The sequence below is a fragment of the Leptosomus discolor genome, chromosome 3 (assembly GCF_034619465.1).
Source record: "Leptosomus discolor isolate bLepDis1 chromosome 3, bLepDis1.hap2, whole genome shotgun sequence".
Classification (NCBI taxonomy): domain Eukaryota; kingdom Metazoa; phylum Chordata; class Aves; order Leptosomiformes; family Leptosomidae; genus Leptosomus; species Leptosomus discolor.
The window spans coordinates 67,397,032-67,423,154 of record NC_141393.1 but is presented as its reverse complement, the minus strand read 5'-3'; the positions used below and the strand labels follow the sequence as shown (position 1 = coordinate 67,423,154).

General features: G+C 42.4%; 1 protein-coding gene across 1 annotated transcript in view; it reads right to left on the bottom strand.

Annotated features, from left to right (window-relative positions):
- Positions 1–4,981: 4,981 nt before the first annotated feature.
- The window catches only part of RABGAP1L (RAB GTPase activating protein 1 like), a 258,884-nt gene continuing 237,742 nt past the window's right edge, over positions 4,982–26,123 (bottom strand). Inside the window, exons 20-26 of the mRNA XM_086463421.1 lie at positions 20,424–20,516; positions 12,936–13,046; positions 10,379–10,483; positions 9,082–9,165; positions 8,510–8,581; positions 6,924–7,121; positions 4,982–6,588 (exon numbers count right to left, since the gene is read on the bottom strand). Coding sequence (XP_086319547.1) covers positions 6,433–6,588; positions 6,924–7,121; positions 8,510–8,581; positions 9,082–9,165; positions 10,379–10,483; positions 12,936–13,046; positions 20,424–20,516 — 819 coding nt within the window. The 3' untranslated portion in view covers positions 4,982–6,432. The remainder of the gene's footprint in view (positions 6,589–6,923; positions 7,122–8,509; positions 8,582–9,081; positions 9,166–10,378; positions 10,484–12,935; positions 13,047–20,423; positions 20,517–26,123) is intronic.

Sequence of the window (26,123 nt, the reverse complement as noted above, 5' to 3'; positions counted from 1 at the left end):
AATAAAAAAGAACTAGAGCAATTGCTTACATGGAAAAATGGTTTTATAAAGCATTTGAATACTTTTGACTGCCGTAAATCCTGCTCTGTCCTGTCCTTGCTCGGCCATGCTTCTCTTTTACCAAAGTCAGTTTTCAGTTTCTTGCTGTCTCCTGCTCCCTGCGTCTCTTCCTTCAGGCATGCTGCCTCATGGCTCGCTTGCACATTCCTCTTGTGTGCTCCAGGGAAGCATGAAGTCCTTGACAACAGCTCCTGTTGCCCCATTGCTGTGTATCAACAACCTCTAAGAGAATCAAATTTGCCAGTATGTTCCCTGTGCTGGAAACCTCAGAGTAGCATTTGGAGCAGAGGACCAGGGTGACCCGTTAGTTTTCCAGCACAGCGCCTGTGTCAGACCCCTGCGGAATAGGGTACCCCTTGTCAACGAGTGGATTTTCCTAACAAAGGAGCAGGTTACCCTGGCATTAGCTATGTAGCATGCACACGTTTCGGACAGCGAGTCGCTGTGTCCTAGTGCAACAGTGCTGCTTGAAAATAACCAGCTGGAGTGGACTATAGCAGAAAACCTGACACAGCAGCTGTTTATTATTGCAAACAGATTTAAGCTGTTTCTTAAGCAACTGGTTTATGAAAGTAAGCACCTTATTCCCATTTTGTTTGCACTTCCATTTATTTTACAAGGCATCATTCACACAATGATAACAAGGTACTGATCCAAACAATTCTGTAACAATTAAAAAAGTAAACATTTGTTGTGACCATGTACATTGAATTGCACTTTTAATACCAAGCATTACACTTATATTTCTGTATTATACTTTATATAATACATGGATTTGTTACACAAGTACCAGCAGTACTGAATTGTTCTCAGATAACAGTCTGGTACCACTATGATGCTCTTTTTCCTCACTCTTTAGGATTTGAGAACTTGGGACACACGCAGGTAACAAATGCAACTCCAAACCTGGAAAACTTCACTGTAACAGAGCAGAGCTTTGAAGCTGCACTCTGTTTTCAAAGTGCCGAAGCGAATCCACCTGGAATGGCAGACACTGAGGGATCTGGGTCGTGCTTGGTGAGACCCTTTTCTGCATTCGTGTGCCATCTCTTCCCGGTTCAGAGAAGCCAGAGAATCTTCTTCCATGGGGAAGCGACAGTTCCCAAAGCTCGTGAGAGCTCCTGGCACACCTTTTGAAGGTGATATCAGCAGCAGTGCAAACCCAGAGGGATTACTGGAAGGAGGGAATTGGGATCTGGAGAAAAATCTGAGATCATCTGCTCTTGTTTGCATTGCTAGTACCATCCATGTATTATATAAAATACAAAAATAAGAGAAACTGAAAGGAAATTAGTACAGCCCAGGATTCTGGTGGTATCAAATCACAAATGAAATTTATGATACCAAATCCTTTTGATGTATTTATCCCCTTCTGATTCAGTTTCCTATATATTATTCCATATATAAGATATAGTTTTCCAAAGATACATATATATTCCTTTACAGGTTAAATAAAAGCAAGTCCCACTGAATAAGAAAATAAGAGGAAGTAATGTCCTAATTCTCTACCCATATCTTTTTTTTTTCTTTTTCAGGTAAAAATAGCATGAAATACATTCAGTAGCAAAGCAGTTGGAATCCAGGAGAAATGGAGAGCCCTGTATTCCTGGAGGATTAACCTGTACGTGTTAAGTCACGGTCCTGAAATAAATTATGTAGACTTCTGACCTGGGAAAGATAGGATCCCGATCAACGCTGAGTATTATCTATCCAGTTGCAAATTCTTTGCGTTCCCCAAAACCCGCCTACGCTTTAGCCCCGGTTTAACGGCTGCTGTGACACACACCTAACCTGACCTGGAAGGTCCGGGCTGGAGTGCTCCACTGTGTCTCCCCTTAGTATCACTACTTGGAGGGAGGTAACGGGACAGCTCCCAGTGGGATATTAGCATAACAGACGGAGAAATAATTCAGTTCAAGCCTCTGTGCTTGCAAGAGCACCACGATGCCAGGCGCTGTGTGCACTCGCTGCCCTGGGCACACGCAGCGTTACGTGGCCGGCGCGGACGGCTGTCGGCACACGGCACGTGCCGCGGGCTTCAGCCGTCCCGGCGGTGTGCTTGTCAGCCAGGACAGTCCCACGGTCTGGAGAGAAAAATCTCTGCCCTGATCTCACAGTCAAGGCAGTAACATGTACTAAGGTTTTCTCTCTAGCACTTGGAAGAAAACCAGCATTGAAAGAGAAGAGTGTTTCTGTTTTCAATGCCAACCGTATTTAGGCTTATTAGATTATGCAGAAGTATGCCAATTATCCCTGAGTCGAGCAGTACATCAAAAGAAGAGGTATAGTTCTCCCACATGTACAAGTAGTGTCATGGATTTCACTGCAACTACTTAATAGAAGGAAGGGAACAGCCCTACCTTTATCCTGTGGGGAAAGCATGACTTGCATCGCTTCCAAGTTTTGATACTTCAGTGCCAGTAAATTCAGATTTTTATTTACTCCTAAGTTGCCACATTCAGTCAGTGAGTGACATCGTGACTCTAAAGTCAACGGGATCCTTCCTGCTTTGTCAAGGGGCTGAATTCTTGCTGTTCTTGACAGACTTTCTGTCTCACTCTCCCCTTGTAGATGGCTGGTTTGGGTTGTCTTTAACACAATGGCACGGATGAAAGTGGCTATCTTAAAAGAAATTTCAGGGGCCAATCAAGAGAATTCCTCTAAAATGTTTAACAAGGGGAAAAAAAATTGCTTACCTGTGTAAGCAATTAACTTAGCTGTAGCAAATCTCATCCTAAGTAACGAGCAGGATGAGGATGTGTTTGTCAGCTGGCAGTACGGGTGACACATCTGATCACCCTTCCCGAGACTGGTTTTACTAAACGTTAATGCACACGGACCTTAGGGATTTTGCAGATTCTTGGATTAACACCATGCGTGACATTTTCTATTTTATTGGGTTTTGTTCTCTCCAGGTACATTTAGAATTTGTTAAACTAAGTGAAATAAGTCCTATTACTGTAGAGTATTAAGTTTGATTCACAGAGATAACACTAGTTCACAGATGTACCATGTAACTAAATCAGCCTTGCTTCATTTATCCTGTAAAGTGTTACAGTCAAAGTAAGAACAACTTCTTTTTAAAGTGAAAAAAAGTATTATTTTTTTTTTTTCCATACTGGGCACCCCAGGAACAGACTGGAATCCAACATGATAAAACAGTTGTACTAAAAATTTACTTTGGAGGTTTGTCCCTAATCAAAATAAAGGCTTTATTTCAGAACTCTGCATTCTCAATAAAAACAAGATTTAGTTCCACATACATATTTACGAAATTCAAATTACTTTTAACATAAGTTTGATGTGGACACATAGTTTAATACTGACTTGGGCAAAAAATTACTAATCCCTCCAGACTTAGGAGCTACGTTAGCTGTTCCAGTGCCACATGAAAATAACCGTTTCAGTGAGACTTTGATGGCCTTTCCTGCTGAAAAGCCAAACAACGAGCCAGCTGTCCCTGGCAGGTCAGTCGGTCTGGGATACGCGCGCACATAGCGCCATCACACGCTGCTGAAAGGACTAATTAAACCCCAGACTCGTTTTCTCACAGGAAGTGACGTTTCCCAACAGCACGTACATCAGGAGGTGGCATTTTAGCTCGCCTGGTTTAATCCTGCAGTCTTGCTCCTTTCCTTGGTTCTGAGTGTAACTATGCCTGTTCACCAAGATAAAGCCACAGAGCTATTCTCTTACTCTTTCAGTACTTTTGAGAAGCCACAGTTGGCCCGTAAACATTACTCTTCCGAACGCCACTGCTACAAATGCTACCTTTGATCTACAAATGGAAAGTGAAACCTGCTGAATGCCTTCACACCATTGCCAAGAGTGCTAACACAGCCTTTGCCTTCTGAAACTGTTTCCGCTGATGTAAGCCGGCTTCTGTCCTACAGGTTTTGAAATCATCACAGCCTGCAGGGAGCAAACACGTTTTTGTCACAGAAACTCAACTTCCAGAGTCAGAGAGCTGCTGCACTGAGACAGATGAGGTTGTGCCAAAGCTAGTCCCGTGGAACATGGTGAGCTTATTTAACGGGTCTTTTGTGATGCACTGGGGAAGTCCCACCCCCATGATCCGCTTGCACTCATCGGGCACTTTGAGACGATTAACTTCGTCTAACCGGGAGGGGGGGAAATAACCACCCACTTTTTTTTTGTTTTTAACCCTCTCCAGTAAGTGCCGTAACAAGGGCAAGGGACGTGGCTGTACAACGGGGAGCTGGAGGAGTGAGATCTTTGAGCAGCAGCGAGCTGCTACGTGAACTCGGCTGCGCAGGGAACCACGGTCTTTTTTCCTTTTTTTTTTTTTTTAAAAAAAATTATTACTGCATTTTTCCAGTCAAGGTTTTAAATCCACTTCTAAGTATGATTTAAGAGAAATGACATGAGAAATTCGGACACTTGTCAAACCAGCAGTGTCACTCATGGGCATGGTACTCTCACATGTAATGCTCAGATGTTCACCAGGTATTCTTAAATGTCACTTCACAGTTATTATGCAGTGAGTGTGAAGCGGAACTGGTAAGTGAATGACTAATGCTGGGTTTAGATAGTCAAGGGAATGGAAACGTTTACGCAAATATTATTAGCAAGAAAGTGACCACGGAAAAAGAGCTTTGTTAATATTTGCAGAAGAAATTCCTTATGCTTTTCCCCCCCTTTTTCCTCACTGAATTAATATTTCCAGATAGTCACTGTTCTGGCAGGTACATTAAAAAATATTAATTTTTTTTTTAACCCCTTACTCTTAGAAGAGAGAATTTTGTTGCAGGATAGCTGTGTCAGGATAGTGACTATATTTTGATCTCTACTTCAAACAGCTGACTGCCTTTCAGAATCATTCCTTTGGCACAGGTAACATTAAATTTGTACTACCCTGTTTAAAATAATCCACAATTATGCTTGACAACAAAGCACAAGATGGGTATCATTAAATTTTATTGTACAAAACTGACAAGATATGGCATTCCTTAGAATTTTTTTTTAAAAAGGTCAAAACAGAACTATGTCCCTGGAACAATTTTGTGAATGGAACAATTAATACACAACCTTTAGTCCAGTAATGATATTTACCTGCAAGACCATCTTTAGACATGACAGGTATAATTAAAAAAATATTCCATCAGTTCAAGCAATAGTTTAATTTTCCATGAAATAAGTATTTCTATAAACACTTTATGTTCAGTCAAAACAAATGCTTTTGAATTTTCTTACCTTAAGAGATATAAAACAACCAGACAGGTTTGGGAATCATCAGAGAAGTCTACCCATGGGGAAGTCTAGTTTTTGTATTCCACTTGAAAATGTTTGTTTTTATAAAAGTAAGCAATATCAGCGTAGCATTTCCTGACCAAACACTTCTGTCTAACAGATCTCGCTTTTTTGATGCACAAGCCTTTTGGTTTTTTTATTTGAAACCTCATTTCTGTGTCAAATTCAGAATTTGAATATAGACCCAGGGAAAGGTTTTCCCTACTTTTATTCATAGAACCTACCCTTTATTGCACCGGATTTACAGAAGGTCAAAACTACACAAGGTCTTCACTCTGCTTCTCAGCAAAAACATCAAATAAATGTTGAACAAATTCCCTTTATCCCAGTGGAAGGAATTATTTCTTGAAATTCTTAGTATAAACATGAAATAAAAAAGGGAACTAGATAACTTTATGTTAAATTCCAGTTCAGCTGTAAATAGCCTCTAAACAACAGTGCTACAGAGAACTGCGCTACTAGCGTTTCTGAAGAAAAAACAACCAAAACTAAGAAATTACCAGGGAAGCTCATAAACGATTGTGCCAAGAGAGCACAAGACTATCTTTGCTATGGCCTAAGCTTCACAAAAAGTGCTTCTCTGCAGGACATCGTCACTGCGACAAACTTCTGAGATGGTCCCAGGGCGTAAGTTATCCTAGACACCCGCACACACACTAGTACTCATCACACTGTGCTTTCTACGAAGAGATTATGCTTCAGTACTTTGTTTTCCATTCTCTCTCTTCCTCCAGAAGACGAAAAAACCTTCTATGCAAGATAAAAATAATTCTGAATAATTAGTCATGTATTAAAGACCTAGTTCTGAAGTATTTATTTAACATCTAGTCATATAAAATAAAGTGTAAAAGTATGAAGGTATCAGAACGTGGCTTTCAGCAAGGCAGTTTGGGAAGTAAGAATTCAACATAAAACAGGAATTATTTTTTTTTTCCCCTTTGAAAAGGGTCACATCAGAATGAATGAAAAACACCGAAGAATTTCACTTCAAGCCTGCACTCCTGCCTTTTGTCCTTTCCCCAAGAGGAGAGACCACTGGAAGAATCCTCCAGGGTTTCAGCTGTGTTGCTCTTTGTGCTCTTGTACCGGCTCTGGCTGGAACTATGTACTGCCCTCTTTGGGCGGCAGGGGCGGCTGGGGCTGCTGCGCTGGCTGTGTGCCTGTGGCTGTTTTGATAGAGTTCAGGGTTTTGCTAAACCAAGAGTTTTTGGCAGCTTGGATTTCATTCATAAGGGCTCCTCTCTGGTGCTCCAGCTCCTAAGAAAGCAGAATAGTCAGAATTGATCAAAACCCAATTAATTAACAGAAAACCATCCTCAAACTCAGTCCCTGCAATCCAGCGCTTTGCTTGCAACCTCCCAGGCACCGGGGAGAGAAGACAGATCGAAATTGCAGGAACAGCAGAAGATATTTAGACATACAAATAAAAGCCTCTTTTCTTTTTAGACAAAACTGTTCTGTAAGTTCACAGATATATAGCAGTACAAGTATACGCTCCCTTTTGGAAGAATTTTTTGCATGATTCAGGATTAATTTGGACTGAGCACAATGAGGCTAAGGAGACTGCCCTGCTGTACTGGGATTCCACATACCTGAATTTTGCACTTGGCTTCCACAAGCTGCAGTTTGGTCTGTGCAAGTTCCAGCTCCATCTCTCTCAGCTGCTTCTTCAGTGCATCCTTCTCATCATCTGTTTCTATGCCTTTATTCTCCATGCTTACAGCAGGCAGCTTCAGTGCCCCCTCCTTACTGAAAATCTCACTGCAGTGTTTGCAGGCCATCACCTTCCCCTGAAATACCCAGAAAGCTCATTTTTAATCCATGTTACGGGAGTTACTGTGCTTCCTGGAAGAGCCATTTTTATGTTAGGCTGCCTTTCGGTCAGTAGTCTCAAACTATCTGGTACTGCAGTTTTCATATTTGACATGAAAAGAATTTGAGACATTCATGAACAATTTCCAGGGTAGTATATTAACCAGTATAAAAATTCCTAAAACCTACTTAGCATGCTCTGTCTAAACACAGAGATTTTGCTCCTAGATTAGAATCACTCAAGCCCTCTTGCTACCAAAGCTTTGTAATATGTTGCAGTATTTATGCTAGCTGAGTTCAGAAGAGTAAATTACACTCTAGGGGCTTCTTCTCTTCCATAAAAGCACTTGACCAAATTAATACAGATTGTGATATTTTAGAGGGTGCCAGGTAGCTTTTCCATATTTCCAGAAGCAAGCGAGCAGCCTGTGCTCCCTGCAAGGGCCAATACTGTCCTGTTGGTGCTTGCTCAGCATCGTAGGGGATGCCCCTTTTTGCCAGCGATGCCTGACAGACCACAGTAAGGTTCTCTTGCTACCTGGAGAGGTGAATCAGTTACTCATGGCTGAAGATGTAGCACAGCTGGCCTGGCTCGCACAAACAAAAAGGGGATATTGAGCTATTTCAGCAGATTATAGAAATGTCAATCCTAGGATTATTATTTTTTTTATCAATAACATAACAAAGTCGCTAAAAAGCAACAAATCAGGTTCAGCTTGGGTACTAAAGAAACAACTAGAGGCTATAGCAGAGGGAAACCAATTCTGCCTACTCAGTAGTGACAAACCAGAGGGATGGAATTACTACCTGAAACATTTACCTCTAGTGCAGATGTTCCTGCTAGCAGGTTTTAGCAAAGGGAGAGGAACTGCTATGGAAATTCTGGGGATGGCCCAAGCTGTGCCAATTACTAAACCAACTCTGCTTCAGTTACAGAAACCCAAATATAGACCTTGTCCAATTCAGCCAGTTCCGACTCCTCCACTCTGCACACTGGAGCAGCAATACGTTTTCTCTTCTGAGAGTCTCTTTTTTTTTTTTTTTTCCATTTAATTAAAACATCCAAGCAAATATTGTTTCTCTACATTTTTTGCCAGAAGTATACATTTCAACAGGAAAACAAAAAGCCAAGTACTATATGCACTTCAGTTCAAGAGTTCCACCCTGTCTGATAGAAGATAAAGAACCATGAAAGGAAATAAACCCTTTGTTTTCATCTGATAACAAATGTACGTGGGGCTATCGGTGCAGCTGGGTGGCCACCACTGTTGTTACAGTAAACCTCGATTCACATCTTGTTCTGTACCCCTGGCATTTAGCAACACTTGTGTTAGAAACACCCCATATGCAGAGGCATCGTTCTCACCTTCACAACTTCCAGCTCATCTTTACTGGCGGCTTGTTGTTTTTCCAGCCTGGTACTCAGCTGGGAACAAATCTGGAGCAGAGAAAGCAGTCTCTTAGCTAAAGTTTACTATACTAAAATATAACCTGTGCTTTTTAATAATGGTTTTTGTTAGAGCCAACATTTCTTAAATTCTGCCTCACTCAGGTACATGCATTCCCCCTTAACAAATCCAACTGCTGCTGATAATGAGAATGAACACAATGGCAGTATTCAATACAGAACCTGAACATGGAGACCGGAACATTTTACGGGTTAATTGGTTTATAATGTTTGTACTGCATTATGTCACGGAGTAAAGAAGCATTCACCCTACAGTACTAAAATTAGCTGAAAGAGGTTATCCCTGATTCCCTAAATTAGGAGACTATTAGGAAAACCACAAAAAGATTTATGACAAATTACAATGCTTGCTCTCTGAAAGCTTGAAATGTAGCGTATCTTATTTAAAGGGTGAGGTCTGCAATTCCGAAAATTCAGCTCTCAGAACGGGTTGAAAAAAGAAATGTGAGAAAGCATCTCCAGAACAGTACCTGTTTATACTCTGCAATAATGGCTGTGGTTTTTTTGATCTCGGATTCTGCCTTCTCGAGCTGCTTCCTGAAGACTTCCTTCAGCTAGGAATTGAAGGAGAGAAGTTACACAGTACCCTGAGAGAAGTTCTCAAAATGTGTGTGTCAGACTGTTCTCTCAAAGTCTTGCTGTGTTTACAGCAGCTCTACAGCTTCTTCTTACCAAGTTCCAGTTCTTCAGAGAAGTGGCTGATTTACTCAGTATACAAATACTTCTTATATTCAGTTATAACGAAAAAGTCTACACTGAGATTCAGTTGTATCCCTGCCTAGAGAATTCTCTGCGTTAGACGGTGGTACAGCGTGGCCCACAGAACGCAAAACAAGAGCGTTACTATTAAGCGGGTTTTACCAATTTTGTTTTTCTGCAAAAAAATTGGTCGCAGCAGGTTTGGACAGGCAGATTATTTGTTTGTTTAGAGATGGAATAAGAAGAAGGCTCTCTCAGCACTCGCATCTCCATAACAGGAGAAAAAAATTCGGTTTGGTCTGTGGCGCCCTGTTAAAATACAGCCAACTCACTCCTCCACCATGCAGAACCACTAAATTTTGAGAGCCCTTTCAGTAGGAAAAAGGCCTCCACTGCCTTCTTCATGGCAAACAGAGAACTTGGCAACCTCCACTTTAGAGAGACACAAAGAATTACCGTTTGATTATTGCAGTCACTGTTGTCAAGTGGCAAAAATAAAAATCAAGGTATCACTTCTGAAACATAATTTCATCTGTGTCAGTATTCAGCACGTTAGATATGTAGGATTAAAAACCTAAGACTGAACATTTTACAAACAAGTATGAGGCCAGGTCTAGTCAGCAAAATTCTCCCAGCCCTCAACTCTGTTCTGCTGTTGGCTCTAGCTTCAAGCAGGGACAGTCACAGCTTTCTTTCAGTGAACCAGCAGCTGAATCCAAAATGGCCTCTTATAAAGCAACAACTCCTCCAGCTACTTGTTTAGCTAATTACAGGAGGTCTGACCATGTCTCCTGAGTTGCGATTGCTTGCCACCAGTAAAAATGATTATTACAATACTGGGAAGAAGATAAGGTATGAAAAACTGAACATTTGGAGCTCAAGTAAAGGAAAAGACTGAAAAGCATACTTTAAAAAAAAAAAAAAAATTATGCTGGCACTTTCAAGTTTTAATTGCAACTGCATTTTGAAGATAAAATCCTTTCCACAACTGCAACACATTCATGCTTTTCTGCATATCCTTTTGCTTGCGTTTCCTTGATAAATGGGAAAAGTTGGAGAATGTCTTACCTGAGCAGTTTCCTCTTCCTGCTTCCGTTTCTCTTCCTCAGTCTCCACTAGCTTCTGTTTGGTCAGGAGAAGTTCCTTGTTCAAAACATCTGCTTTGTCTTCAGCCTAGAATTAGAAACGCTAGTGTAACTCAGATGTTATCTGTGCCAACACAAATGCTTGGTATACACATCTCAGAAATACTGCAGATTCGGGTTCTAGCATTGCCTTCTCCTGTCCTCTGATGTCTCACCGAACCTTCATTTTATAGGAAATTCCCTTTTCAAGTGGCTATTTTGGAAGTTATTTCGCTGCGTTTCAACAACTATGCAAAAGGACCCTTTTGCCAAACGTTTACCTATGCCCAGATGGCAAGTAAGCACAGATACCATGTCCTCATACAAACCTAATACAAACCATGATGTACAGAGTATTTTTGCGGGGAACAATGTTAATCTAAGCAAGGGCAGCGTGACTTAGCTCCTGTGTAACTTCCGATAACTCGTTCCATTTTTGATTTAGTGACTGGGGAAACCAGATATTGTAGAAAACGTTAGGTGCCTGCGCTGTACCTCGCCAAGCGTCCGGGTGAAGACACAAGTATAACAGAGACAAACAGGACCACCAGATAAAACGGTTTATCAGCGCAAATAAAGATTACCTGGAGAAACTTGATACTGTGTGTGTACCGGAGAATATGAATTTTCTCCTTCCTCTGAAGGGCCAAGCTTATGGTGAAACATACTGGGAAAGCTTTGTTTTTGTGAGCACTATGCTCACCGATCACCAGGAGAGAAATGTATTTGTCAATGTCTGGATATATTCTGTTGACCTCCCCAACTGGGAGACACACACACACAGCATCACCCCACTCCTGTTCAAGTAACTAGGTGCTGGAACAGGCAAGGGTTGTGGTCAAGTAACACTTAGTTTGCTGAAAACACAAGAGGGAAAACAGCATTGTAAACAACGAATAACAGTACAGAGCTTGGAGACAAGTTGCAGTTTGGTTTTCTTTCACTGCTGGTAGTAGAACCTTATCTCTCTGCCACAGCGTTAATTATTGATGAGGGTGTTAGTGGCGATTGTGGGTAGGAGAAGCGGCTCCACCAGGGCTATGACAGAAGAGATGGATTGGGGATTCCTGCACTGCTTAGTGTGTATATGGCTGTATGGAGCAAAGGAAGGCAAGCAGTGAAAGAATGGAAAATCGGTAAGATTGACATCTTAGAACAAAAGAACTCAGGGATGACAAGGGTATTTTTGATGAAAGGCCTGTTTAAGATATGCTTTGAAAGAACCACAAATCTTTCCTCCTTTTATGTGTTCATTCCAGGCTCCCCAAGCACCTGCAGTGGTGTACGGTATCACCTGATCTTGCAGATGAGGAGTGCAGTAGGACAAAGCTTTTCTTTCAGTCCCAGCAAACTGAGGAAGGGTGTAGGAATACTTCATGAAGCCACTCTCATCTACAGAAGGACTGCTAAAATGCAGGAGAGCAAGGAACAGGACTGACAACAGTATGTGCTTGGCAGCCTTGTCACGATACTTGAGAAGAAACAAGCACGGGCAGCAGCAGACAAAGCTGCTTTACGTACAGCTGCTCCCAGGGCAGACAGAGCACCTCAACACATGGCTTTCGGCCTTCACTCCATCATGCAAAGCGCATCTCTGCCCGCATTTGCTCACCAAGACAGCGCACAATTTTAGAATCCTGTGGATCTAAATGAGCAGAGCCTAACTGTCAAGGGTCTGCCTAAACAGAAATACAAATTGCACAACTGTGCTCAATGATGTTTACAATTCTGAGGTTAGACAAGGAAAGCCAGATAACTACGGGAAATCAAATTGAGAGGCCCTTGCAGGAAAAAATTTTACAGTATAAAAGGCAGTACATCCCTCACTAAGCACGGGGCTCGTCACGAGCTGTGGTGGAGTATGGCCCTCCTGAATTTAGTACCTTAATAATAGCTGTTACAGCATTTATCAATGCTACATAAAACACTCCAGAAAGAGGAGGGTTGAATGTGTAGTTCTCTGACAGTCATCTCTGAGATGAAAGGCTCTGAATGCTGCTGTCCTCCACATTTCGGTCTTCACAGGAAACAAAAGCAGTTATCAAAGGACACCCAGGAGCCATTCTAATTTTTGGTGCCACACCACTTCATGATCTCTGAATTTCTTTGCCTGTACTAAAACTACTGTGAAAAACAGATCCACATAAGGTGGCAGACATTCTGCAAGGCAACTTCCCTTGAAATTAGTCTTTCGAGGAGTATGTGAGCCCTTTTTCAAGTAAATGTTCATTCTTTGGTATCTGCCTAAAGGTTACGGCTTACGTTTTCTAAAACAATCCACAACAGTCAGTGATGGCAAGACACCATTGTGAATGCCTACAGTTGCACGCTTGTGGAAATCCAACTTTCTGACTGCAACTAGGAGCGAGGTTGTCAGGAGAATAAAGGCACAAATAATTACACTTCTACTGTTGCATTCATGCTTTCACTTGAGCACAAAGCAGGGCTCCTAAAATTGGTGTGGCCCAGCCTGAGCTGGGACCCATCTCTGTTAGCGTTACCTGGTCCAGGTCATTCCGTAAGGCAATTTTGCTTGTTACAAGCTCATGGGCAAGGTCATCGTTCTCCTGCTCCAGCCGCATGCTTGCTTCTTGGAGCCTGCGGTTTTCCCTCTGCAGAAAGAAAGGAACAACCAGGAAAGGAAGTTAATCCTTATCAATATTAAGGAGCAATAAGTGAGTATATTGTGTGTGTGTAAAACACCGAGAAGGCAAGAGTGCACATTAAGACAGGACTGCTGCTCTGGGAAACAACAGTGAATTAAGCCAGCAGTGCAAATGCAGCGATTCCACTTACATCCCAATGGTTATGTTTGTGTCGCATAAGTGACACATTGATTGTAGGGTTTCTCCGTCAAAAGTAAGCACAATCCTTTCCACAAAAGCACTTGGTTTCCACTTGCTCATCATCAAAAGGAATTAGGCAGATAAAATCCCACCCAGCAGCAGTGAACAGGGACCAATTAAGAGATACTCATAATAACGTTTCCGATCGAAAGCAGGAAGCTGTCCTGCTCCAGTTTACAAAATTTTGTCTGCAGGAACTCATAAAAATAGTTCATTTTGTAGATGATGTAGTGCCAACTTCCCATCTTCTGCAGGACAAGTAAAGAACAGTATTTAGCAGGGAACCCCCTGCAGCTCGTATAATCTGTATCATCGTTTGTGCACTTTCTCTGTAGCGTGCACCAGTGACAACAGTGCACGTTTTACAGGATATCTGCTGAGAAAGAGTGCCAGATGGAGAGGGGACCTCACGCCCTGAGCACCGGCCCAGAACCTGCTCGGCGGGCAGTGCGCGGCAACACAAAACACAAAGCTGTGAGACTGCAGGCCCTGGTCCTCACTGCACTGCGCTCTTTACCCACTCTGCACGGGCAGAGATGACTACGTAGAGCACTAACTAAAGAACGTAAGTACACAGGAGAAGAATGAACAGTAACAATTCATGGTTTTTAAAAATCAGTTTCAGTGACTGTTCTTCTAGGGCTGAGAAATGGAATAAAAATATCTCTGTGGGTCAGTGGGCTTCCAGGAGTTCACATCAAATACATGTCTTTGGAAGAACACAGCCAGGTGGGAGAATAGAGGCCCCCTCCTCAAACGGATTTTAAGAGAGCAAAAAATGTGCTAGCCTTCAGTCACACAATGACCGTGTATCTTTCATACCAAAAGAAACTGCAAAGGGAATGTGTGTGCTATGAAAACTCAAGGAAAAATACCAAGCTCATATGGAAACTCATAGGTGGAGGAACAATAACCTACATGCTGAGATTTCAAAAAGGACCTGTGCTCACTTGAAAGGTAAGTTATGTTCTCGAAGACAAACCAGTAAAAGTGAATATGTATCAGCACTTAAGAGAGCAAAAAAATCCCAGAGGTGTTCAGTGAATGCCTTCCTACAAAATGGGATTTCTTTGCACGAGCACATTATTAACCTGTCCTCGCTTCCTCCTGCGCACCAGCTACGCTCAGATATTTTTTTCTTTCCAAACTCACCACTCTGAAACTGCAATTTTCATTTCCGTTGCAAGAAGATTTTGCAAGCTTGTCTGAAACAAAAAAGGACAACTACAGCTCTAAGAGGATGCTAAAAAAGGTCTCCTCTGTGTGGGAGCTTCCTCTGTGGCAGGAAGCACCACCTCTGCAAATACTCTCTCCTTAACGTGGCCCTATTGTGCAACTAGACTATGCACTGCCCTGTACAGGAAAGTAAGTTTGTTTCCTTTCCAAAAGATTGTTCTTTAAATAACTTGTTTTGTTACAGAAACTGTAAGTAAAATACTTCTGTTTCAACACAGTTAAAATAACCACTGCTAGAAGACACAGAACTTTGAGGATCTTTTTATTTTAATTGCACTGTATACTGTTTCACACTAGGAATTTTGAAAAGTAAAATTCTTCTGCAAGGATAACGTATACTTTAAAGTGTAAAACCAAATTGCAGTATTTAATAATAACAATAATGAAACTAATAATAATTTTAAAAGGCTCCAATGGGTCTTTATTTCTGTATTTTGTTCAGACCATCTTAGAAACGGTGATTTTTATAGACACAGCTCTGCCAGCGAGCAGCTGTCAGAAAGGGACTGGAGTTCCCCTAAAAACTGAGACCAGATCAGGATGGTATTGCTGCCAGGTGCTGCAGCACCAATACCTTCTCATAGGGATGTTGTTTAGAAGGAGAAATCAGCAAATTCTTAAGACTTCCACAAAATAACCCAGCAAGAAGGTTGCTTTAACGTTTTTGCTATGCTTTTGCCAAAAGCTTTGGTGTCCGCAAAGCAAGCTGCACAAATGTGAAGTTCAAAGTTCCTGCTTTGCATTCGCAGACAAGTGGGTAAGCAAGCTACATGGTTGGAAATGCGTTATCCTCCTCTTAAACTAGAATTTACATGGCACGTTGCTAGTAAGTTAAAGATCTCTTACCTCGGGCATCCAGTTAACAGCTAAGAGATGTTTTTATCTCGTTCACCATACTTTTCATTTCCAGCTGAAAGTCTCTTACAGGGCCACCTTTACTCTTCCTCCACACAGGGCAGTATGCACAATTAGATGGTTTTGTCTTTTCCAGCTCCTCCCCCCAGACCTAGCAGTGAAAAACTGCCTCCTTCCTCAGAAGGAAACACTTAATCTGCTTAAGTCTAAATAAAACCTAACGTTACTCACTAAAGACAAAAATAGCAAATAGTGCTTTTCATATGTAGTAAACTATTTTCAATGGCTCTGAAATATTTACAGGGTTTTACAAAATACCATCCGCCATGGCATAAAGTTCAACAGATGGAGCTGGTTCATTACAGCAGGGCTCGCATCACGGACAGCATTTTGTAACCTGGCATAAGCCAACCCGTCAGACCTGCTAGTTGTCCTTGGTGTAAACAGACAGCTTCCTGCCTTTTCTCTCCACACCACTAACAATTCACTGACTATGACAACGATTTCCTCCTCTTCAGCATTGCTAAGTCTCTACAGTCAGTAAAATAAGAGATTACTCTTTCCCAAAATCCTCCTTCTGGTTACAAAAGGCAGCTGGTGAACTCTGGTTAGCTTTTAAAAGGAGGATACTGCATTTCCAAAAGGGACAAACACCGTTGATACATACAAACACAAATAAACTTACCTCCTGTAAAGTCACAGACCAAATACTGCTTTCAACCATTGGTGTAAAGACAGTGAAAACAGGATACAAAATAATTTTTAATACCAACAAAGACAGAAAAAAATAAAGTTGCTGATTCTTCAGTGGGTTTTTGGTTCTGAGTTTTAAAGAGGATATACTCCAGCTTCCATCACACACTGGACGGAAAGAAGGCAGAAAATTTGAAACCAGTAGGCAAGCCTCAGCTGAGGAAGACTGAAAGGCTGAACTCCAGCCTCTGCTCCCTCCCAGCCAGCACCAAGAGCGGTTCCTGACAAGATTAGTGGCGATGATGCACCCTCTCTGCGCTACTACTCAAGTGGGGTGTAACGAGTCACAAGCCTTGTTAAGCAATTCAGTGTTGCATTTTCTGATGAGCAAACACCCAAATACCAAATCTTTGGGCGTTAACACATCCTCAATCGTTGAATGAAAACACTGATTAAAATTCATTTTTCTGGATGTGAGCAAACTGACGTCTTCATAAGCCCATCGGAAAGGGCTCTTGATTCTGGAGGAGCTCTGAAGGAGAATCCTGTGAACCTCCATCTAGAAAGCCAAAAGGCTTTTACAGCAAACTATCCAGGAAAACCTCTCAGGCAAAGCAACACAGAGGCTCCTGGAGGTGCTTTGTGTTTTCTGTTTGTTGACTCTCAAGAAGCATTCCCAAAAGTGCCCCAGCACACTTTTTTTTTAAAACCACAAACAAACAATGATCCCAGTCAAGAGTTTTCTTATGCTTTTCCTTATGACAGTTACCATGAGTGAAGAAAAATGACCAATGTATTAATTTTTGCTTCCACTTCAAACATGCAAAAAGCTATTATGTCCAAATCACACATTTATTCAGACAGACAAGTTCTCCGTTGCACAACAAGGTCCACAGAGGAAAAGGCATTTTCTACCCTCAGAACAGAACTGTGTGCACAAGCAGGGTCTGCTTGCAAAACTCTAGCCCTTCTTTGTATGGTTTTATCCTCTTTACTTTAAATCAAGAAGTCCCAAGCCCAACTCCAGCAATTTCTCATCAAGTCAACCAAAACCCTGTTGTTACATGAGGTGTTCTCAAACACAGAAAACCCCCTGTAATACATAGAAGACTATCAGTCTGAACTATATTGCTATTTTTTCTGCGCATGCAGCTCACTTTTCTTCCTGGCTTCTATAGGCAATCTGTAATTTATTTTAACCAAAAATCATGAAATTTGGTGACAAACAGCAATTTAGAACATATTTACTTTTGCACCTTTTAAAAATCTGACAAAAATGTGAGTGGTAATTTGTTATAAGCCATGGAAAATGAAGTGAAAAGGTGCCCATAAAGAAAAACCCAAAACACTTTTCCTAAATAATTCTTGTAAATACAGAAGGAATGAAACACCAAAAATAATGGCACTCTTTAATACTGTTCTTTTGGAAAGTCAAATCACAATCAACATGTAAAATATGAGCTGGGCAGGAACTCCTGTGGTGGGTAGCATAGCTCATTGTAGCACACGAATTTAACCTGCCAAGAAAATACGACTGGTTAATGGGAGGCCAGATGTTGCAAAAACCCTTTTCTGGAGTTTATGGAGAGTTCGGGGTCAGGGGTTTGGAGGAGCACCCTGCCTGGACGGACCCAGGGTATACTCTTGCCTGGCGTTTTGCAGGAGGCTGCTCAGCCCCACCGTCCCAGTGCTCGGGAACACCTCTAGGGCCGGAGTGCAGGGGAGGAGAGGAGGAAGCGCGCCACCCTCGCCCTGCTCTGGTTCGGTCGTGGTCTCCCTGGATGCTGGGGCGAAAGCCAAGGCCTGCCTGCGTGCGAGAGCTGTGCCAGCTCCGCACCACCAGCAGGGCAGCGGGGATGGCCCAGGAGGAGGAGGAGATGGCCGTGCAGCACGGCCCCACTGCCAGTGCACAGCGGCTCCCACCCCAGCGCCACGCAGGGCCCACCCGTCAGGCCATTTCCACCCAGGGCCAGGTCACAGGCAGGTGTCTTACTCAAGAGATCCTTCATCATTGCAGCTCAAAGTGCCAGCGTCCCTGTGGTCCTGACAAATCTCTATTGGCAATAAAGCCTGTAACACGCTGCAAACAACAACAACTTTAACAACTATAACTGAAAACTATCAACAGACTGAAAGCCTGCTTCCTTCTTGACCTGTAAGAGGAGTATTCGGCACGGATCTCCACTCCAGCAATCCCATCCAAGAAATACCCCTTCCTGGGCAGAAAACCAAAACTTTGTTTAGTTCTGGGAAGAGAAGCTATAAAAATGACAACAATGCAGGCTTCAGGGCACAGCCCGCACAGGGAGCACACGAGGCCAGAGGGAGCTAATGGCCATGCTGTGCTCAGGGGCAACACTGGCTTTTCAGCAGCGCAGACTCAGTCCTTTCCCAAAGCAAGCCCCGCTGGGCAAAGCCTAGCACTGATGCTGCCAAAACGAAATGCATTTCTGAACACACAGGCTGCAGAGCAAGCGTTTAAAAGGGACGGGCAAAGTTCGTTCTCCACGTGCTGCCTGCGAGGACCACACAGCTCACGTTTCTTGCCGCCCTTTGGAAATACTCTCCGCTTGATACATTAATAAAATCAAACAAGGAACAGAGCACTTCCAAGCACTTCTCCATGACAGCCAGCAGCTGAAGAATGCGTCTGAACTTTGAACTTAATGTGCAACTGACCAGTTACCGGCACTCTCTCTAATCACAGCATCGCTAAGAGGATCAGACCCAATCCAGCTAAATAAAAAAACCACACAGTGAGTTTCAAAAGTGCAGGCCAAAACCCTGGGCTGTGATCTTGACTGTGACAGTGACTCACATACACAGTGGCCAAAGAGTCACTTTCTATATCCTCATTTGCAGCCTGGGGAATCACCGTCCATCGCCCAAGATGAACTAGTTATTATGCTTTCACAGAGTTTTAAAGAAGCCTTATTTGTTTTCTAAGTATTATTTTAATTCCACAGTACTGTAAGTGAACCACTGGAAAAATACTTAGAACTTAAATCAGCAGCAAGTTGAGTATTTTTCTAAATAGGTCATACTCACTGTTGGCTCTCAGCTGCTACAGCAGTCCAAGTTCTCAAGAACAGTAAAATCTACATACACCCTTTGACAACAAAAACCACACTCAAAACATACTTTTTCACAGGTAAATACTTTTTTTTTTTTTTTTTTTAAAAAAGACTCTTTTACTTTCTCCATACCTATAACAGTATCTTGTCACATTCACAAATTACAGTCTTCCACTACCGATCTTCATACTGTGGATTTCTGAACATGGTGCACTTTCCTTACATTCACAGACCACAAAAACCTGTTGCAGTCTGTATGATTATTTACCACTCCACATTCCTGGTAGACTCCGTACCAACTGCAATGTCACTTAACATATTAAGGCACAATGAAGAACAGCAGGAAAACAGTACAGGTACATGCAAGCAATGTCACTTCCCAGCTAACCTGGGCAACGGGCAGTAAAGTGTTCCATCTCTGGCAGCTTCACCTAAAGAAATCTGGGTTTGTCAGAACAGGGTACGCAATAAATGGATCCTGAACACTAAGTGAAGTATACGCCTAGAGGCAGAGCCTCCACCACACAAAAATCTATGGCACAGAATGTAGCAGTGACAATAAAAGCAAATACATTGAAAAGATAAGCAATGCTGATCCAAAAGTAAAGAACTACTCTTTTTTTGGTGAACTATCAAGCTATCATATTAATAACTGAACCTTTATTTCTCTGCTGCTCTAAAGCAGGATATTTATTACTATTAATTCTGTTGCAGTAGTACCTTGGCACCCCAGGAGAGCTCTAGGTCTCACTGTACTAGGCATTATATTAACAAAAAATTACTAACGCTTGGTATAAACAGAGATGAATAACAAGGATCGTATCAGTCAAGGAAGACTTCATCTTCCAAAAGTCTCTGTGGATGCCACTGCACACAGCTTGTGCTAGACCAATGTGTATTTTCTCCTTTTTGTGTCTGTAGCTGAGAATCACCCTTTGTTTCTGCGTCTCATGAAGATCTCCCGTAAAAGTGCAACAGCAGAGAGTTACCTACAAACATATAAACTGAAAGAAGAAAAATATTATATGTGGCTACTTGCAGATGTCTTGAGAGTTACAAATTGCGACTGAAATATTCCTGGAAAAAACCACTAAGTCCAGGTGTTCAAAGTGCTTGTTCAAGAAAAAGGATGAGTTTCACCTGCCACTTAACTTTGCTAAGGTCTGCATTGTCACATCCCAGAGAGGTGAGCGCGGTACACGCACCTCTGCTTAACCGCTGGAACCGGGTCACTCCCCACGGGATTAAGCCCATGAAACAGATTCCCATATAGCATCTCCCATACCTTGTATCTGTCCATAGGATCTTCCTGCTGCAGCTGACTCTCTCGCATTGTTTGGTACTCTCTCTCATATTTCTTCAGCTTTTTTGTTGGCACCTGTGGAAAAGATTTGGAAAACATGCATTTAAAGATTAGAGGCACACCGGAAAGGCTGCCTGAAAGCTCCCCTTGCGAACAGGAAGACAAGGAAGTGCTGGAAAGCTGCTGCTGAATAAAGTCTCTCCCCGTTGCCCCCCCTTCCCTACTCAGCAAGCCACGTCAAACACTTGCCAATACAGTTCACATTCACAGAAATCTTCCTGTGCCTACTGCTGTTAATGATTCAAATATTTAAAGGAAAACAAGAGAGAGGTAGAGACATTTTAATAAGAGTAACAAGAAGAAAAGCCTGAACAACAGGAGTGAGAGAGCATGGAAGAGGAAAATATGCTTTGATGTATCACGATTCACCAAAACAATGCCTTAACAAGAGAACTGATAAAAGTGAGATTAAAAGAAAGGAGTGTTCAAACAAAAGGACTGGACAGTTCCCTGGGGGAGATCCGAGTAATGGTTTTATTGCTGAAAGAGCATTAATGTCTAAATGATAGCTTGTGACCAATGCTCTCATGAAGTCTGGCCTCAGACTCCTCCTAGGCAAAGGTGGAAAAGCTGCAGTGCTCGCTTCCAGCCGCAGCAGGGAAACAGTGAGGCGACTACATAGAAATCACAAGGAAATTCAGTAAACAACCAGGCAGAAAGGTCAAGTCCTAGACAGCCTGATTCTGGGAAAACAGCTTCAACTTAAAACAAGGTACACAAAGAACACCTGTGTTCTTTTAAACAAAGCATGGAGATCCTCTGCTTTACTTTCACCTTTTAATTGGGTGCACAGTGCTATATGAGCCATCCCATCCCTCTCTGGAGACCTTTGATGGCATTACTCTGTCCCCACCACAGAACAACAAGAAACCGGCCCTGTTAAGTGTCAGATCATCTACTGGCAGCTGGAGAGATCCCTAACGCCATGTACCATCACGACTTGTGAACATACGCTTTTCCTGGAGCTGTTATGTATCTATCTGTTCCTCTTGCCTATATTGATCATGTGTAGCTGACTCCTGGTGCAAGGACATGCCACTGTCACCTTGCCTTAGGGCAAAAAATCACCGCCAATGAGCAGAGATATGTGTTTACATGTAGTTTTGGTGTTGTTTTCCCTTTATCGGTTTTCAGCCTAATACCTCCTTCCTCTGCAGTACAGGAAGGAGCCAAGAAGTGCTCTGCAGTGTCACTGCAAAGGCCTCTGGGAGGTACAGGGAGAAAATGTGAAACCCATGATCTGCAAAGCACAGTGCACAGAGAGCACTAGTAAAGCAGCACTAATGCCCACAATCACTGATGAAACCTTAAACCAACCCCTCAAAGGAAAACAAGGAGAAAAGAGTAAACATAAAAACATGAAGCACTTTGGACAAACACACAAGTGAATCTCACTTTGATGACTCTTAATAGCACAAAACACAAGGAAATGAAAATGATTAAATCAGAGGCACTTTTTTACATTTCAACCAAGCAACATTCAAGATGCAAACCCAGCCCATTTTGTCTTAGCTGCAACTTGGAACTGTTGAGACTACTTAATATTCAAGAATAAGAAATCATTTCAAAGTGGTACTCTAAATGAAGCGAACCAATCACACATTGAAAGCCTCCTCCTTCCATGATGCTTACTGGGATCTTACTCAAAGAACCAGATCAAGGCTCCCAGGCTGGGATGTTACAAGGACACCCTCCAAATCTAGCTCTCCTAGGAGGAGTTTTGTGCTCCGATATGCAACCAGCAGAAAATGAAGATAAATATGATGGAGACATTGTGGTGCAGTATCGCAGAAAGGTGCACCACAGGTGTAACTTAGAAGATGATCCGTTCAACCACAGATTGTCCTGACTCTTGGTGCTTTTCATGAAAGCCTTTGAAGTACACATAAGAAGTGAGACTTACTACGCACACCGAGAGAGAAGCCTCCCACCCATGCAGCCACACAAATGTTTCAGTAAGAATCCTGCCATCTGGAGGAACAGGAGATGCAAGATAGGGAGAAAATTGTGGAAAGGGAAGGTAAAAACTGCACAACCACAAACTTTTTTCCCCCAGCAGTTCCCCCATGCGCAGGGGAGCCCCCCATGTTTACTCAAGTGGTGTCAGGGACTGCCTCCACTGACCACTGCCAGCGACCCACCAACAGCTTCACCTTTACAGCTGCCTGGGGCAGCATTCCTCTTTTCCTTTTAAGCATGAGATTTGCATAAATTACCTGTGAATGAAAATCATCGTTCTCTCCATAATTCAGGAGATGAGGCAAAATACAGCATAAAGGTAATGATCCGAGTTAGTAACTCTTACTGAGAGAGCAAATGGGACACCAAGCACCGCTGTGACCCAAATGCCTACGCTGAGCACTGTGGCACAGCTGTCCCTCACCAGGCTGAGCCTGTCCATGAAGAGATGACTGCTGCTTCTTGGTAACACAACCTCATGTGCAGCAGCCAGCAGCACGCCTTTCTTCTTGCTTGGTTTTTAAATGTTAATTTTTTAAGCTGCCTGAGAGCAGCCTTATTTCTCTGGTTTCACACTGTATTCTGTATTGAGACAACACAGAACTTAACTTGGACAGAGTCTATTTGGCACTTAATCACCTGCCTCAACAACAGCAGAAACTAATCTGAACATGTCACATCAAAAACCGTATGATGAGCAGGGGAGAATGAGAGTCAGCTGCTTTGTTTAACTCTGCTGCCCACCATCTTCACAGTCCCTGTTTCCACTCACTGACAATTCACGACCATTCCTTCATGCCTGGTAATCCTTCCCACCAACCGTTCTTACCTGTATGTTCTCCTTTACTGCCTTAAATTTTAATTCATAGCTGTAAGTAGGACCACAAGTGGGTCCTCTGGCTGTATGAGGGATAAGGTCCCTCTTTCACCACTACAGGAGCTATCCCTGACCGTGGCCTGGGATCAGGGGCAGGCCTGGTACGCTCTGCAGCAAGCAAATGGCACGGCAACACTTTCTTACCAATGTGTACAGCAGGTAATACCTGAAACAGGGATCAAATCACAAAAGGTGTAAGCATCAGGGTGTAAGGGAGTATGCTGTGACACAGAAAATGGCTTCTGTGCTTCCTGAAAGTACATCATGACTTATGCATGTTAGCATCTATTTACGCTACAACCTTCTCCTAACTGGAAAGTAGTGCCTAAATACAGTGAAAGTCTATCTCAAAGGGTTGGGGGAGGGGAGAGAAAATTCCTATTAGAAATCCAGTCCGTAGTAATCCACTTATCCCATAAAATATAAACTGGAGCAGGTATGCTTAATAACTTTGGCAGGGACTATGCTTCACTGTTACTGTCTATTCAGCCACATTACTCAAAGGAGTTTGATAATTTATTACAGCACTTTCTTCTGGGTATACACTGATAAATGAAAAAAGAAAAATTTAAAAGCCCATTTCCATATTCCCCAATTTAATTCCCTGAAACAGTTTGTGAATTCAACAAGGGACTTCTCTGTAAGCGCCTTCATAAGTGCATAGTGCTAGCTATGCTTCAGTCTTCATGGATTGCTCCTGAACAAAGTGTGCTCATAAATTTGCTGTAAAAGCTTCTGATATACTGATTTCTTCTTTCTTTAGCATCATGGGGTATATTGGCTAGAACTGATGGTTATCAAATTTAGGGGACTCTTACGGTTTATAAACATTGCTCATCTGTTTATCTCAGTATCTTATCTCCTTGACTTGTTTTATTTTATTGTGTTCAAGCATAAAATCATGTCACAACCAGTTGTACGTAGAGAAAAAGCCATGCAGAGCATCTTAATAAAACATCCACACAGAAGAAATGAACAAGCAAAACCTCTTTCTGAAAACAGATTACTGCACTGAACACTCAGAGGACTCACTGCAGTGAGCTAATATGTGGCAGGTGAGAAACAAAAATACTTTGTTTTTAGCTGCCCCCCTGTTCAGACAGGGCTGGAAAGATCTGCTTCACCTTCTCTGGCAATCCTGCGCACGGGCAACGTGCCGAGCATCGGCATCCGCTCAGCTCCAGAAGACCTTTCCCTCATTCTGCAATTTCTTTAGCTGTTTACAGACAGCTCGGCCTGACCTTGCTGGATTAATAAATCACACATCTATCACTCCTTCCTCTGAAATGTTTTATTGCTCTAATGAAGCACGAGCACTCAGAGGAGGTAGTTATCATTATGTTGATTTGACAGCCAAGGAAATGGAAGCAGAGATGTAAAGTGATTTCCTGAACATACTGAAGACAGCCAGAGGCTGATCCAGACAGAAAAAAATCATATTACTCGATTTCTGATTTCCAGCACCGCGACAATGCCAGAATGAGCAGAGTATCTCTTTCCCAGATTCCCACTTTTCTCTATCTAGCACTGCATAAACACTCCAAAAATATATTGTCCCATCACACTAACAGTGTAGCCAGTATTCCCTGATCTCTGCACTCTTAGTATTTTTCTTCTCTAGTTCTCACCTCAATATGGAAGGAAAACAAAAAGATAAAAGCCAATTAACAAAATGTGCAATGCTTTCCTTTCCCGTTCTGTAAAGCAGGTGACTTAATTTTCTGTTTCACTAGCAATGGATTTGCTTGGTATTTCAAGATGGAGGTGGGGAACCTGCACCCCTCCAGAGGCAGGGTTACACTGTGTGCTGATGACTGATGCAGGGGACTCCCGAGCTTGCTTTGGGCGAGCACTGATAGCAACCACAGACACTGGCTGCAGCCCAGCTTCCCTTTTATCCATCCATCACATACATCCCAGTCCGCAAACCCCATGATAAGCTCAGACTCTTCCCACTACTGCAAAGCAGGACCATGTCCAAGCACACATAATGCCTGGGTGCCCGGCTCAGAGGTGACCGGACCCACCTGAGCCCAGCCTGAGCTCACTCAGACTTGGCTCAGCACTTGCATGCAGCCAGGAGTACTGGCTGCAAGAGGCTCTCACAAAACCATTGCTATGTGTGCCCCTTTTGAAGGGATCCGAGTTACACTTGTGATTTAAAACAAATATTAAAAGCAAGTTAATTTAAAAATGACACTTGATTCTGCGAAGTGTGTCATACGAAGACTGTAAACTTTAAACAGAACCTCAGCAGATTAGTGACAACAAATTTCAAATCACACTTAATGGCTTAGTTCACACTCAAAGTTGTATCAATTCGTTCCAGTTAATGCTTCATATTTAAAAGACAACTACATCAAGTTCAAGGAAGGATAATATAGCTCTATTTAAATATTTAAATACTTCATTAGGCCAAATTAAGGCTTTAAACAAAAACATATGAAGAAACTAACTTAGTGCTCTACTAGTCTGTGCAGTCATTGCTATGCATAACTGTATCATCCTTTTCTTAAAATGCAGTTGCCAAAATGCATGAAGAAGTATCTTGCAATATCTGTCACTGGGAATAACATTCAGAAGTAGATAAGAGATTAATTTTTCTTTTGGGAGGATGCAGCAATGGAAAAGAACGAACAAAACCCACAGTAACATGTTGATACAACAGACTTGTCTCTTGGATTAGACTTTAAAGGGGGCAAGTGGGATGTCATATTTAGATATTCTGCAATACAATCTGAACAATTGTATCTCCAATGAGATATTAGCCACAAGCATGAAATCTG